Source organism: Accipiter gentilis, chromosome 32 (assembly GCF_929443795.1).
Source record: "Accipiter gentilis chromosome 32, bAccGen1.1, whole genome shotgun sequence".
NCBI lineage: Eukaryota > Metazoa > Chordata > Aves > Accipitriformes > Accipitridae > Astur > Astur gentilis.
Window position 1 is genome coordinate 11,785,662 of NC_064911.1, and position 15,744 is coordinate 11,801,405.

The following is a 15,744-nucleotide window of genomic DNA, read 5'->3' on the forward strand; positions in this document are numbered from 1 at the left end:
AATGATGGACAGGAATTTAGGAGTGATGGACAAGAACCGAGCAGCATTTCAAGAAATAAAGCTACAAAAAAGGCCAATACCTTTAAAAGTTGTATCCACAGAGGTATCATTACAGAAAAGGAACATAACTGCTCGTTTAATGGCTCAGGTGAAACCACACTTGGGAAGCATTTATCCAGTCCTGGTCATTGTACAAAAACAGAAACAGCACATCACGACAATGAAAATGTGGATTAGGGAACTGGCTTGTATGGGAAAAACATTTATAAAGATTTTGCTCTGGTAAGGACTAAAGGGGACATAACTGCAAATGCATCAGGAAGCTGCAAACTATGCAGCTGACACTGCTTAGGGCAATATAAACCAAATTACTGGAATAGCAGTTGTAAATTAAGAATAAAAATTAACATTATCAGACATTTTAAATAGTATAGAGACAGAGAAGGAGGGAATGATCTTATTTTCCTGCACTGCATGATTTTCTACGGTTAGATTTTGGATTAATTCATAGAACCTTTTTTCCTTTTTTCTCCTATTTTCATTATTCATCGTTGGCTCATTGTTAAAAACTAGAAGACATTTGCACATTATTTTGACCACTGAAGAATGACACTGTCATTTCAGAATTGTGCTGATGTAATTAAGGCTATATTGAATTCTTCCAAGAAAACAGCCTGTAGGTCAGTTTTATTATCAAAAAGTGGCTTTAAAGAATTCTAAAGCTAAAAAATACAGAGTTGGGTATTTAAAATCCGATTAAAAGTTAGCCCTTATTCAGGAGTGTTTTTCTTCTTCAGAAGCTGCTTCTCCCATGCCCATTCTGATTTCATTGTCCGCAAATAAGCGTAAATAAAACAAGTAAGATAAGATAGCTGTCTTTGGGCCACCTGCTGACTTATCTGGCTTGAACCCTGCAACACATCACCAACTTCAACTCTTACAGTGCTGAAATCAACAGGACTCATACAAGTACCGTTCAAATCCATGGATCCACCACAGCTTGCATTGGAAAATCAGATCACAGGATGAGGATCTCTGAATTTAGGTGCTGGAATCTACATCAACACACTTCTGCGAACAGCCTACCGTAACAGACACTACAGGGGCAGGACTGAACACTTGCTCTTGTAAAAAACGGGCAAAAGAATGGCTGCTGGACATTTTAAAACAGTTAGTCCAAGGGAAATTTTTATACCTCAGAAATAAAAGGACATTTATAGTATGAACCTTAAGAAGTTACATAGTGTAAAAAGTGACAGTGCTCAGATTGGGTTAAAGCCCTTCTAGTGCAGTACAGCTGTCTAGTCTGTAACAGAGGGCAAGTCTCAGTGTAAATGAATGGATTAACGTGACAATCCTCAAAGACCAATAAAAGTAAGGTATCAAGAACCCTGGAACAGTATGGAGGGCATACATAGGACGTGTTGCTTGTGCTGCTGCTGCTGCACAGCAACCTTTGCTGCACTAGCACAGACCGATTCTAGCTGCAAGCCAGAAAGAAAATGCTCTGAGCTTTCAAGAGCTCTGTTTGCTGTTGTCCTCCTCATGAGACCACTTGCAAGAGGAACAGAAATCATGCAGAAGGATGCAGCTTTCTGTTTACCGTAGTACCACTGTGCAGCATGCAGTATTTGCAAGATGGTTCCTACTTCTCCCCCAGAAAGCCTCTTTTGTCTTGCTCTAGACAGAAGGCAGGTTTAGACTTTATCCCCAAGACCTCATGGCTGTCTGAGAAGAGTTATTGTGAACACGATGGAGAGCACAGGCGGTAAGAAGACGGGGAGCCAAAGCTACTGTTGTCCCGATTGCACTGTGCTGGAGCAGGGCCACAAACGGGAAACTCCCACACCTGTCTTAAGAAAAGGTGGATTTGCAAGTGTGGACTAACGAGGTTTAGCTAAGCTATTTAAACACTAAATTGGTTACTCTGCAGATTTCCTAACGTGCCACTTCTTCCTCTAATTTATACAGTTAGTCTTTAACTTTCATTTGAAGTTAAATTCATTGCATTGAAAGCCTCACTGCAATGCCTAGTAACAGAAACACAAGCCAACAAAAACATTGAGCCACTTTGCCTTGACATAGTTTATCAGCCTATTCATTTCTGGCAAAAGACTCAGAGGTAGACAAAATTTATGGAAACCAAAAATGAAGGAAATTGCTACGGCAGCCTATTTTTGCCCATTATAGCTTTGGCAGAATGGCTCATCTCATTCCCTCCTGGAACTTAGGAAACATATAGTAAGTTTTGGAACCGTAAGTGCTTCTTCATGATACATATGCTAAAACACACAAGCTAGGCACAACAAAGTGGCTGAGAAGGCATAATAGCAATTACTGTAACACAATTTTTTCATGTTGTCTAAAGTAAAGTTTCACTCTGGAAAAAAATATGAAATGTCATTGTGGAATTTCATTTCTTTCTGGCTCAATTTCAGCAAGATACACGAGCTTTAAAAATAGAGAACTTAATTTTTCAGAGCTGGTAGTTAGCAGGGAAAATAATCTGAAAAATTCCAAGTCAAGCAGAGTCCTTTTCTGCTTGTTCATCACCACAAAATCAGGTTCTGCATGGCAAATAAGCTTTGACTGAACCCTGTGCAATCTCATTGTTGTCAATGGGATAACACAGGTGTAGGTGACCAACTTTGTGACCAAAACTTACTACATTTACTGATACACAAATAGTAACTGAATTCCTTTCATATATGGCTGTACTGTTTTTTTTTTAATAACAGCAGCAAGTGTTAAAAGCTTATTTTAGTCAATAAACAAGCACAACCCAAATGTACAAGAGGGAGAAATTATGCACAGTAAGGTTATGCATTTCCCCCTAGGTCAAACTACACATTAACCACCATGTAACATCACCTATAAATCTTCAGTTTCTATGTATTTGATGTTACATTGCCAGGAACATTAGTAATTGCTTTACTATTTATTGGCTCATTTTATGGAAGACCAGAGATACCCTAGTTACTGTTCTATACAGAAAACAGGACTGAAATTAGTGATGGGGGAATTAAAACTTTAGGCACTTTGAGGACTACTATTTTAAAGTGTGCCATCAACAATGAGGTACTGTGTATCGCCTGAAAATGACCACTGCCAAAATGCTGTGACAGTAACATGCATATGAAACTTTTTGCTTGTACAATATTTGTTAAGTACAATTCAAAATTGTTTTGCCCAGAGTGAAGAAAACATTGCACCTTTTACTGTAGCTATCCGTTTAAAAGCAGCAACTGCAACAAACAATACAAGCTATCCTTCTTCAAAGTCACAAAGATGCACAATATTCTCAATTTGCTGCCTGAAAAACAACGGCCACTGCAGTCATTCTCAATTCAGGGACAGGGGTGTGTATGACTGAAGAGAGTCACAGCCTTAAAGTGTCACAGGTTTGACATGTCTCTACAATCATTGCAAAAGCAAACGCATTTGGCAAGGCTGAACTAGCACATTACATATTTTACCTACACAGTAAAAAAATACATAATAATCCCCTCTGAAATAGCTTGTTTAAGAATTACTGGTCCAAATAAATATGAACTATTTCAACTTGAGTACTCAGGGTGGAATTTTTGAGTTAAAACCTCCAACAAGCATTCCCAAACATAAACGGGAACACTTTATCCAAATTTACTAAGTCCAGGTAAAATGGTATTACTAAAAAACTATGAAAAAATCTGAATTAACTTGAGCACTAGGGAAAACATGGAAGCATAAAAGTGATCATCACTACACAGCATATTCAAAAATCTGTGTGTCTTCCTTACTATACTAAATGCATAAGAATGCACTTGTGACCGAATTTTCCTCTCTTCATTTCAAAACTACCGACCTTTAATTTGATAAGCAGCTTTGCTTCTATCAGCTCATTTGTAAAAAACACCATCAAGCTTGTGCTCATTAAATATATATATGTATATATAAAAACATACAAAAAGTACAAGATAAATCACATTAAGAAACTTTTACAGTGTAATTGTCCTGATTATTTTATTCTTAAGGGCCAAATTTTTTTGTGCACAGAATCTCAATGTGACTGTTCCAGAATTCAGCATAGTGCCACTGCACAGAATTCACCTTTCTGTGCAGTCCATTAAAAAAAAAAACCCAAAAACAACACACACCACAGGACAAAACATTCTTCTTAAATCAAATTCTATTTGTGAATTCAGCAAAATAATTTCTATAAAATAAAACAGCAAAATATTTAAATAGTATAGGGTGGGCTGTATCTGTTTTGCAGGGGTATTTGGTTTTTAGACAGGTTCCAAAAAAATTACACACATTCAAGTTACCAATTTTCATTTAAATACAGTATTTACTGATGCGTTTCTTGAAGTCTTTAAACAAATGTTTATTCTGGAATAGAGATACCTCAGAATTGTATTTGACTAACCAGTAGTTTCTTTTATAATTAAACCCTGCTTCTAATGTTAAGATTTCCTGTATAATGGATAAAGAGCTAAGACAATTCTCGCTTTCAAGTAGAACTGTGAACGAGCAGAAAACCAGCAAGTTAACTTGGTGCAGTGGCACTCACAAGTACTGTGTGATTTTGTTGACTTCCACTTCACTGGGATGCAGTAGAAGGAAAGTGTTAGAAGTTCATCTAATAAGCTCTACCAAAGAAACAAAACAAGCACACCAAATACAGTCTATTATGCTCCAGGCATCCTGGCATAGCAGATTTTTGCATATTTGTTTTAAATCTTTTAAATTCCTATTACTGAAAACTAAGTGTTCTTTATCCCACCCAGAGACAGAACTGTCAAACATCAGATGTGAGGAACATATGTGAAACTGAAAACCACTTGTTTGTCACATTTTCCCTCCCCGTTTTATAGTCTAGGTGTAAGAAGAAAAAGTTCTGAGCAATACAGTTGTCACATTGGGACAACTGCTGTCACTTTTTTCCCCCCCCCTCATTGGCTACACTAACTTGGTGTGAAGCCATGCTAAATGTTACAGCATAACTATAGCTTCAAAGTGATTAACCTAATACCAGAATGAAAAAGGCAATGAAAAAAGATCTAGAAACAATGTTACATCACCAATTTTCCACATCAACCAAATAATTAAAAGGTTACCAGCCATTACGTTGCTCATAGTAAAATCGACTCCAGTGGCAAAGAATTAACATGAAACTATTTTTGTGGTTGACATGGATAGGCTTTTTTGTAAAGGAGTTGATCCGACTGCCATGAGGCAGGCAACACTGGTTGCAGAGCGCAGCAGATATATCAAGAAATTATTTTTTTGTTTTTGTAGATCTGTGAGTCTCATCAAGACAAAAAAAATGTTTCTTGCTCAAGAATTAACAGTCAAACATTAATATACTATATACACCTTTGCCATTTACACATTAGCATCAGGCCATTTATTACAAAACACTATACACTTTCCACTGCAGGCGGGTTATATATTGACAGCAATTTTCTGCAGATAAGACAGTGAATAGACTCTCCACTCCATGTTGATTAGGAATAGTTTTTCTAGTTTTAAATATTAGCCAGACACAGAGAAAGGTTGGACTGTAAGGCCTGGGTGCACAGTCTTGATGGAGCAAGTTAATTGATTATGTGCATTTCACTAATCTTTTGTCTGAGGCGGGGAAACTTCTTCACTGCCTTCATAATTTTCTTGTGCTCGTTGCCCAGTTCGCTGAGGGTTGTTCATATGATGTGCTGCCGGGCCTGTATATGGCTGTCCATGCACGTGGTTATTCTGTAATAAAGCATGAACATTTTAAAGGGACATTAAACTTGCCAGCTGTTTCCTGACTTTTTTCCCCTTTACATTCAGACTATTGAAAAGTATCCTCAAGCACACTGAACTTCTCATGTAGTAATACCTAAGTGAACACACATCATGGTTTCTTCAGTCCTCTGAATCACATCTTTCACTTACCTTTTTAATTTACGGAAGGTAAACAAACTCTGAACTTGTAAAGATAAACGGGTTAGTTAAAATAGTAATCTCAGCTTTTGAATAAGTTACATGCAAAGCAAAAGCAGCAAGAAAAAAAAAAAGACGAAGAAAGGCTGCCTATGTGCTGCGAACATTAAACTGTGCACATATTTTATCAACAGATTCAACCGGCTTGAATTTTTTTCCTACGACAATGGAAAAACCATACCTGTATTTATGCAGCATACTTTAAGTTTTAAGAGGGAAAACGTTTAATGTTACAGAACTGAATGAAATATAAACCCAGTATTTTCTGCAGATGCTCTTCCTCAATTTAAAAAGTCATACACACATCTGGCAAATGAAAATGTCTCATCTATCTACTGTTCAGCCAAGTTTAACGAACTGTGGAGAAACTAGGAATATAAGGATTGTGTGTGTTAGTGAGAAATGCCATCTCTTGCAAGGAAGTGAACACATCACACGGCTAATGGTGAGGTTACAATACGTGTCTGAACTCGGGAGCTCAGAAAGGAGTGGGAAAATCTGCATGACTTACCAACTGCTCTGCTGAAAACACGAAGTAAGGAAAGCAAGATGGAGGGAAAATGGGTTTGGGCAGGAAAGGAAATTAAATTAGCAGATTTGGAATATATAAAATGAATTGGAACAAAAAATGGCAAATAAGTGGTGGATCTACTAACTTAGTCAATTCAGTAAAAAACCTGGTATTTCTTTCAGATTTGGCTTTCCACTGAAAGGTATTAACAAAGCAGCCTTTTAGCATATAAGCAGATTTAGAGATCAGTGTTCATAGCATAAGTTGTATGTAACAAAGTCATGTGCATTTTTCTGAAAGCCTTTCAATTACCCAAACTGAAATTCAGGCCTTGAGGCTTGATTTTGTATTTAAAAACAAGAAAGCAACTCACAAAATATTATCAATGTCAGTGAATATGACAGAATCAATTTCAGTATGCACAAGATGGTGATGACAACCGTCCCCCTGCTCTTTCTATGGACGATTAATTCCTGATCTGGTAACATTAAAATTCTCACCTGAAACTCCGATGGTGAAACTGTTCCTAGCAAAACAGAGGTGTACCTTTATTCCTCCAAGTGTGATATTTGACAGTAACATGCTTCTGGCTAAATGCCTATAATTTAAGTTACCCTAAATGCTAAAAACAGCTAACCTGGAACTCTGAACAAGTGGTTCAACTCTGAGCTTTTACCTGTTGATACTGAGAACCAGGTGAATGGGGATACAGTGGGGCATCTTCAGGTGGAGAAGACTCATGTTCATCTGGGGCATCAGGATCATCTGGTTCCTAAAGTTTGAAAAGGACTTTTAATTTACTTGGGTAAAACATATTACAACTATTCTATCCAGAACCAATCCTACACGCAAGTGGTTGTTTCAGACATGCTCGGAGAAAAATTCCACCCCACCACGTGACCCATAGCTTGTATTGTACTATATAAAAATACCCACTAGCAGTGAATTATTGGAAAAAACAGACCCATTCATTATCTACCTTAAATGGTCAATTTCAATTCTATACTGCTAATTCTTTAAGTGAAAGATGTCTACAGAAAGAGTAATAAAAATAGACACAGGAACATGTAACTGAAGCCAACAAAAATAGAAAGCCATATTTGTAAAATACTTATAAAATGTGTTACCTCTATAATGACCAGAGACTGTTGCTAATGTTAATTATTTTATAGAAGCACTTTACTCAAATTTTTTACCAGCAGTCAAATTAATTCTTTACCTCCTCTGGGCAGAGTTCACAAGCTTTTGCAAGAGTCATTCTAGCACTGTGCGATCTCTCTAGGAAGTAGCCATTTGATGTTTCATTGCTTTGTATTGGTGGAGACCAATTATTATAGGTGTACTGGGGATTGCCAGTGTATGGTCTACGCTCAAGCTCATCTCCAAGCCATTCTACTGCCCAGGTCCATTTTCTCTTCAAATCTCCATTGCTCTGCCGATGGAAAATTAACAATTCAGGATTATTTTCTCTATTCTTCAAAATATTTCTATTTTTCCCTTCCTATACATCAGCTATCAGAGAACAGACCACCAACACATATGCTGCTGTTTATAAAAGACTCCTTGAAATATCCTGTTTTGCACAAAGAAAACTTCAAATTTGAAATGAAGTCTGTGGATTTGCAGCTGCACCACAGAATGACAAGTGCAAGCTTAACCAATTGCTCTCAATCTCATATATTGACCTTCTGATATAGGAATGTTCAAATGAATTGTACCTGTAAGTTGTAATTTCATCAAAGTGACAAAAACTGAATAATGGTACAATGGGGGAGGTGTGGGGGTGTTGTGTGTCTGTTTGTTGGTTTTTGATTGTTTGGTTGGGGTTTTTTTGTTGGTGGTTTTTTTTTTATGGTTGGTTTTTGTTTGGTTGGTTGGTTTTGTTTTTTTTTTTTTGTTTTTTTTTTTTTTTACACAGAACTGGAAAAAAAGCAGCAAGAAACAGAATGAAAGGTATCACCTGAAGGATCTGGTAGGCTACAGGACAGTTGCTGAAGAGAGCTACCATGCACTTTATACACTGGTAAGCTCTTTTCTGATAATGATTCTTAGAGCGCTGAATGGTGTCAAATAGTCCATCCCTGTCATCCGGGATTCCCTTAAGTGCATTGTGAATCCTACAAAACAAACAAACAAAAAAACAACAAACAAACCAAAACCCCAAAACTTCCAAGTGTTAGAGTTTTAGTATTTGAATTAAGGCTTCACTTACAATGTAATTACAAAAGGGATAGTTCATATTCTGACTTCTGGTTTTAGTAGAGAGTTTTGTTGGATTTTTAAAATCAGAAAACTAACTTGACACATCATACACATAACTTCCAATTTTAGCATGTTTGGTAATATTTAAACTCTCTGAATGAGATATACAAAACATTTAAGTATGATTAATTCTAATCACAGCAATCAACTTTAACTAGTTAATTTTTATTACTTATTTTAAAAATAAACTCCATTTATAAAATAGACCTGTTAAACCCAATAGATCCTTACAGAATTGGAACAGTTAAGTCCTCAACTGAATGGTTACTTAAATTATAGTTATGCTTCTCAAAGATACACTCTTTTAGATGCAGTTCCTCTGAAGAAGAATGAATGCTGCATGTTTGTGCATGGGGGTAAGAGACTTGGGACATTCCCTGGAACTAAACCCACTTTTTGTGCCTTCTGCTCTCGAACAAGGGGTAGAGGAATTAATTGCCACCCTGAAACTGTGCAAGAACCGAGAATTGACATAGTTTTAACTTTGAAAAAAAGTCAGAGGAGTGCATGGAACCTATACTGATGTCTCAAAGAGCTACACTCATTGCAGGAAAAGCAATTGCCCTCTTTGCTTACAGCCCCAGCAACAGTAAGTGTATAGACTCCAGGCAGCTGGCAACCCTGGCTCCACCTGTAAAGTGGTGATGAGCTTTACTTCAGCTGATTTAACTGAATGGTACTTGTAACACTATTATCTGAAACTTGGCACCTCAAACTTGGCACCTGAACTTCTCAAATCAAGAGAAATTTATGAGAGTGGATCTGATGCCAAAGAACAGCAGCAGCCATCTTACAGTACAAGAATACAAGGAGCACTGAAGATGCACACTGTCTAAGATCAGATGTTTGTTTTCTAAGAGTTAGAAGATATTACCATTTACTATGGACAGTTACACTATTTGTTGTTTTGTGGTGGTATTCTTTGTTTCGTTTTGTTTTTTAACAAGAAGACAAAGGTCATTAAAATTCTGTGATTATCACAGCAAAAACAAGAACCGGACAAAGACAAGTACTTCAAGCTACTGCCAGAAGTGGAAGCAAGAAAACAGAGGATGACTGCAGCTGGCCACTTAATGCCCCTCTGCTGAAGCCTAACACTATTCCAATGAACACTGCTGTTCCCGAGGCTGCAACCTTGAAGTGAAGTACATCTCCAAGTATACTGAAAGCCATACTACACCATTCAACCTCCTTCTTACCCCATTATTTCAAACACTGCACTATCCCAAACAGCACTTCCATGATTTCTCACCTGCGTTTCCACCCTAAAATATATTATTTTACTTCACATCTGCTAAAGTATGCCCAACCTCCAGCGTTCTGTGGACTTAAAGACATCTTATGGAAGTATTTGTTTATCAGGAAGAAAATATAAACAAACTGCATTATATATGCATTACATATACATATATATGCAAAACTCAAAAGCTTATCTATAAAGGGTATTCTCGTCCCTTACCTAAGCTGTAATTCCTATAAAGAAAATGAAGAAAACTCTCCAACTTGGTCTTCATGTTTTGGAGTGTGGTAAGCCAGACCACCATCTTCTCTTAGAGCATCTTCTAAAGTAAGGCTAAACAACTGATAAAATCCTAAGAGCGCAGTCTACTTCTACAGGTTAAGTAGAAGTTCACTCCAATACTCTTATTTGAGTAAGAGCACACTTGCTGTGTGCTCTTACTCGAAAAGTGTCTTAAGTGTCATATGAGACATGGTTGCAAATGATTTATTAAATCCAATACTATCTATATTCACTTATTATGAAACAGTGACATTTTGAAATATTGACAGGTAGCATGTTGATGACACTTATTTTGTGTTACCTCACCTACTACTACTTCTATATAAAACTTCTGAAAAATTGACTGTTTTCTCAAATAGTCAGTATTTGCAATAATTACATACATTTTTTAAATCTCGACTTTCAGAAACCTTATTCTGTAGACATAGAAAAATCAGGTTTCAAACTGGATGAATATTTAATATATTGAAGTTAAAATTCTTTTGAAAAGTGATCACATAGACAATATTTATGTATGAGATATGCTTTTCTCCCAAGTTCACGCTTTATGCATGTCTTGGTATCACTACTACAACTGACATGCTTCTTAGTAAGACCAGGCTATCATTGGACCCTCTTGAATGAGATGTTTCTAAGAATCAGTCTAAGCACCTCACAGTGAATAGCAGTGAGTTTAGCCTAAATGGCACATTCTCTTGTATGTGAAAAATATTGGGTTTATAGGACTAAGTAGCAAGTTTCTCAATGGTAAGGAAGGTCAAGGTGAAAAATTGTAGATTTATCTCAAAAATTGAGATAAAAGTGAGAAAAAAAAGCTGCATTCCTATATTTTGATTTTATATATATATTTAAAACAAACCTCTTGGAAGGCTTAGCAACAGAACCACTGGGAAAAAAAGCTGTACAAAATACAATAATCTTGCATTATAAAAAGACAGGTAAATACGAACCTGTGAGTTTGCCAAGAGTCCTCAATTAATAGGATTTGCAGAAGGAGATCCAAATAAGGTCGAAGCTCATATGTATATGAATATGCAACCTTAAAAAGTAAAAACACAGAGACATAAGAAAGCACTTCTTGAAGCATGCAAATTACATGGTGCAATACAAAAACACAATTCATTTGAAGTGAAGTTTACTGTAATTTAAATGATATTTCAAGATACAATGAATACTTTAAAAAAAAAAGTTAATTGTGTCAGGGTTTTGGGGGTGTTGTGGTTTTGTTGGGTTGGTTGTGGGGTTTTCTGTTTGTTTTTTATTTAAATATAGTAGGTTTTGTAAAGGACAAAATGTTTCCTCATGAGTCTCTAACACAATTGTTCTGAAGCCCCAAGCATGAGATGCTGAAGATGCTACCTTAAAAAAATATCTTTAGAAAAGCAAAATTAAAAAAGGATATTTTTCACCGATACTGCTACTTCAGACAGCACATTCAAATGTTATCTTCAAAGGTTAAAATAAAATGTAAAATATATGGCTAGCAGAATATCAGTAAAGTGATTTTTATCATGATTCTTACTACTGCGAAACAAAGCGACATTGAAAAATGTGATGTTTACGTGGAAAAAAAAGGGCGAATATAAAGATGAGTTAACAGAAGTAAAAAAATTTATTTGGAGTGGAAAAGCGTGGCTAACCTTACAGAGATTACAAAGGAAAACCAAAGATTCTTTCCTGAGTCTGAAGCCAAGTATGTTCTTCAGACTTGTAAAATGAACCTTACAAACATACTCAAAATAAATACAAGGCAGATCTTGGGAAATGATTCTAACTTTCCATGCAATGCAAGAAGCTCTTTTATGGATAATGTCAGAAAAGCTTCAGGAAATGCTCTTGCAAGATATAAAGACTACCTCAGTCTACTTACTTCCATCCTTAACATAGTGTTCCTAACTCATAAAAGGTCAATTGCTTCCCTAAACTCATAAAAGGACTTCAACATGATGTACAGACCTAAGAGTGTAAATACTGACAGAGGATGCCATCTTAAGGAAAGTTTATCTATCAAGCACCTGTTGCATATTTGATACAACATTCCTAGATATAAATATAGAATCTTGCATCATACACATTTATATTCCCATCTTTCTTCTGGCTTTTTATTTTTACCTGCCAAAGAAGTTCACTGAGGACAGTGGAAGAAAACTGAGGATTCTCCCAACAGCAGAAACGAAGCAACTTGATGGTCTCTTCAGAGTTGCTGCAATCTTCAATAATTTTCTTCACGTAACTAGTTCTCACAAATAAAATGTCTGCTACGTTCTGCTGAAGTGCCATTATAGGTTGAGATAAATTAGGATCACCATAAGGGTTGGCAAGTGGGGGATTACCTAGAATAAACAGTTATTACAGATGAAAAGGTACTGAAGTACTTTCAGTATAGACACAACAAAATATAAACTGGTTTAACTCATGAAAAACAACAGATGGAGAAAAAAATGCAACCCCTAACAGCTGATTTTCTTTGGAAAATACTATGGTATGAAATAACTAAGTTTTCTGATTGTGAAGCTTGACACTTGCTGCCTGAGAGAGCTACTTCTCCCTGTCAGATAAGATTATGCAGTGACAATCAAAGCAGAACAGCTGGAGATGTGTTCATATGCAAGAAGAAAAATTACTGAGAGTTTCCTCAGTGAAATCCTCTTATCTCCTGAATTTATCTGCTTTACTGCCTCTGTAACAGCCCAAATCTATCATATTTTAGGACACAAGGTCTATTTACCTCACCAGGCAATGGAAAAGAGTTCAGAAGAATACCTATGTCACAACAGTCCCGTCTGAATCTCTAGCGTGTAGAGAGAAGTAATATACTCTTGAAAGAATAAAAATTAATGTCTTATTTAGCAAGCTTCATTTTGTATAAGGAAAGACTTGCTCCTGATGTTTCTAAATTTAGCAGTGTTTTGAGTTATTGTTTGAAGATGCCCAGAAGTCCAAGGGAGAACTTTTCTAGCTTAATATGCTGAAGCAAAAAATAACATTACTCTGCAAACAGTAATCATAATCAGTAGTCAGAGTAATATTCATACAAAGTAAGTTTTGTTAGTACAATATTATGAATACAGCGAATATACAATTATTTTTCATAGGCAGAATATCTTTTCAGTGTAAGCCTCAAATAATGCACTGGAAACAAAACCAAATCAGTATTGCCAAATGGTTCTGAAGCTTATTATACCACAGTAAAATTTTCAGTTCATTAATCTTACTATAGCACATTCTAGCCTATTGACTTTATAGCCTGACACATCAAGCTGTAATGAGTTTGCCATTAAATAGCTTCTCTACAAATTCCTAATTAGGTTTTCTAAAAGATGTTTAATAGAATGTGTACATATACAGGCTATAAAGTCCACGTAGTCCAATATTCTGTCAGCATTTCTCAAAAATAACTGCACTCCATTCAACTACTGGAGATATTAATGATTTATACTGTGGTTGACCAATTTCTAGCTGATTCTTTATCTTTTATAAATTAAAGTGCTAGCTTCTGTTTGTCATCTTGACTGTGAACAAGCACCAAACCATTTTCAAGAGCTATCCACAACAATGCAAGATCTCTTTACTGATAAACAGTATTAGTTATTTCAGAGCCTGCTACAATGTTTTTCCTGTACAGATTACTTTTGTACTGGTAACATTAAAATAATCTATTATTTTATTGCCTATTCAGAATCAAAAGATCTTTATGCAACTCTTTACAATGAGCTTAAACTATTCTAAAATAACTACTATTTTGTAACCTACAAACTACTACTTTACTACTCATTTGTTTTCCTATATCTTAAGGAATAAGCCAAGAGGCACAAAATACAGAACAGACTTCTGTCTTGTGCTTTTTAGTATAGCAAATCAGTTTTACTTACGACAAAGAGATTTCTGTCTTTACACAAAAGGAGTTGCTAAACATAAAAGGGAAACATTTTTTCAGCTAAGCCATTTTATACTTAATAGCTAAATATGCACAAAAGACATTTACTGATATATTCAATTAATCTAAGAAAAACTTAAAATTCACTATACCATTGATAGAAGACTGCATCCGTGATGACACATTGCAACAGCGGATCAGTTGTGACACAACAGTGTATAGCTTCCCCAGTTCAGCATATTGGTATTTAATTGGAGGACCTGGACCTTCATCCAGAGCCACAAGCATGAAGGTTGCAGGAACATTTAGTTTCAGAAGTTGCGTCTTCTCTGCTACACCTTTGGGGGGCAGGGGGGAATAAAAAAAAAAAAATACATCTTGTTTCTGGCACTGATAATACCTTTTTTTTTAAAAAGAAAAATAACTACTGTTTACATGATTCGTAACTTTTCAATTGCTGGGTTTTTTATAACCATCTTTTATGCTTTCTGAGGAAAAAAGATAAATCAGTAAAGATGCACAAGAAAATTATGTTCAGCTGAAAAACCACGTTGAAGGAGAGTTGTAAATTACTACAATTTCTTTACAGTGCTCATTAGCACTTTAGTAACCAGCATCTGTGTTAATAGCAAAGCATCAGAGAAGCCCTTTGGACAAAGAATTAATCTTTTTATTGTGAGGCCCAGGATAGGATGAACACCCCCCCCCCCCCCCCCAGTATATTTCATTATTCTTCCATTGTTTCCTAGATATACAATTTACAAATCTGAGACATTTCCAACTGTGCCATACTATGCAGTAAGTGTAAATAAGAGTGACAAAATCAATTTAATAAAAAAAACAAAACAAGAAAGCCTCCAAAATCAACTAAAAACTCAACCAACCAAAAAATCTGAACATACAGCTAGTTTCACTGCAGGAATACCTTACACATGCTACACAAGTACTTACCAGTAAATTCATTATGTCCCTTCTGATCTTGTATTCTGTTTCTCAATTTAGTTAAAAGTCATGATTTTTCATACATTTCCAAGTTTTTTCTTATTCTGAAATAGAACTGGACCTTACCTACCATCTTTCTGATAAGAAGGAGGAATCCAGATAGCCTTATTAGAGCTCTTTTACAGTATCTTTTTGTTAGATAGTTTTGTAGTTACATGCTTTATAGAACTAATCTCTCGCTTGCTTTGATGTGAGCAATATACTATTTGGTTTCTCATTTTGAGACAATTTAATCTTTTTCACAGAACCTTAAGTGCTGCAGGAATGATGTATTGTTGCTTTTGCTGAATGAATGCTCTACATCCATACAGAAGCCTTCAGTTAACAGTAGCAAGATAAGCACAACTGCTTAATACTTCCATGTTTACCTTTGCAGGGTAGATTGTGAAAATGATCAGACCCACTGTCCTGGTTTCAGCTGGGAGAGAGTTAACTGTCTTCCTAGTAGCTGGTACAGTGCTATGTTTTGAGTTCAGCAGGATAAGAATGTTGATAACACACTGATGTTTTCAGTTGTTGCTCAGTATTGTTTAGACTAAAGTCAAGGATTTTTCAGCTTCTCATGCTAAGCCAGGGCACAAGAAGTTGGCACAGGACACAGCC

The 15,744-nt window shown here is 36.0% G+C and overlaps 1 protein-coding gene across 3 annotated transcripts in view; it reads right to left on the minus strand.

The window, feature by feature from the left end:
* Positions 1-4,150: 4,150 nt before the first annotated feature.
* Positions 4,151-15,744, minus strand: part of USP9X (ubiquitin specific peptidase 9 X-linked) — a 102,903-nt gene continuing 91,309 nt past the window's right edge. For all 3 annotated transcript variants that reach the window (XM_049834798.1, XM_049834796.1, XM_049834797.1), the window contains 7 exons: positions 14,292-14,477; positions 12,375-12,595; positions 11,213-11,301; positions 8,439-8,595; positions 7,698-7,910; positions 7,155-7,250; positions 4,151-5,736 (listed from right to left, as the gene is read on the minus strand). In XM_049834798.1, the coding sequence (XP_049690755.1) occupies positions 5,602-5,736; positions 7,155-7,250; positions 7,698-7,910; positions 8,439-8,595; positions 11,213-11,301; positions 12,375-12,595; positions 14,292-14,477 (1,097 nt within the window). In that variant the 3' untranslated portion in view covers positions 4,151-5,601. The remainder of the gene's footprint in view (positions 5,737-7,154; positions 7,251-7,697; positions 7,911-8,438; positions 8,596-11,212; positions 11,302-12,374; positions 12,596-14,291; positions 14,478-15,744) is intronic.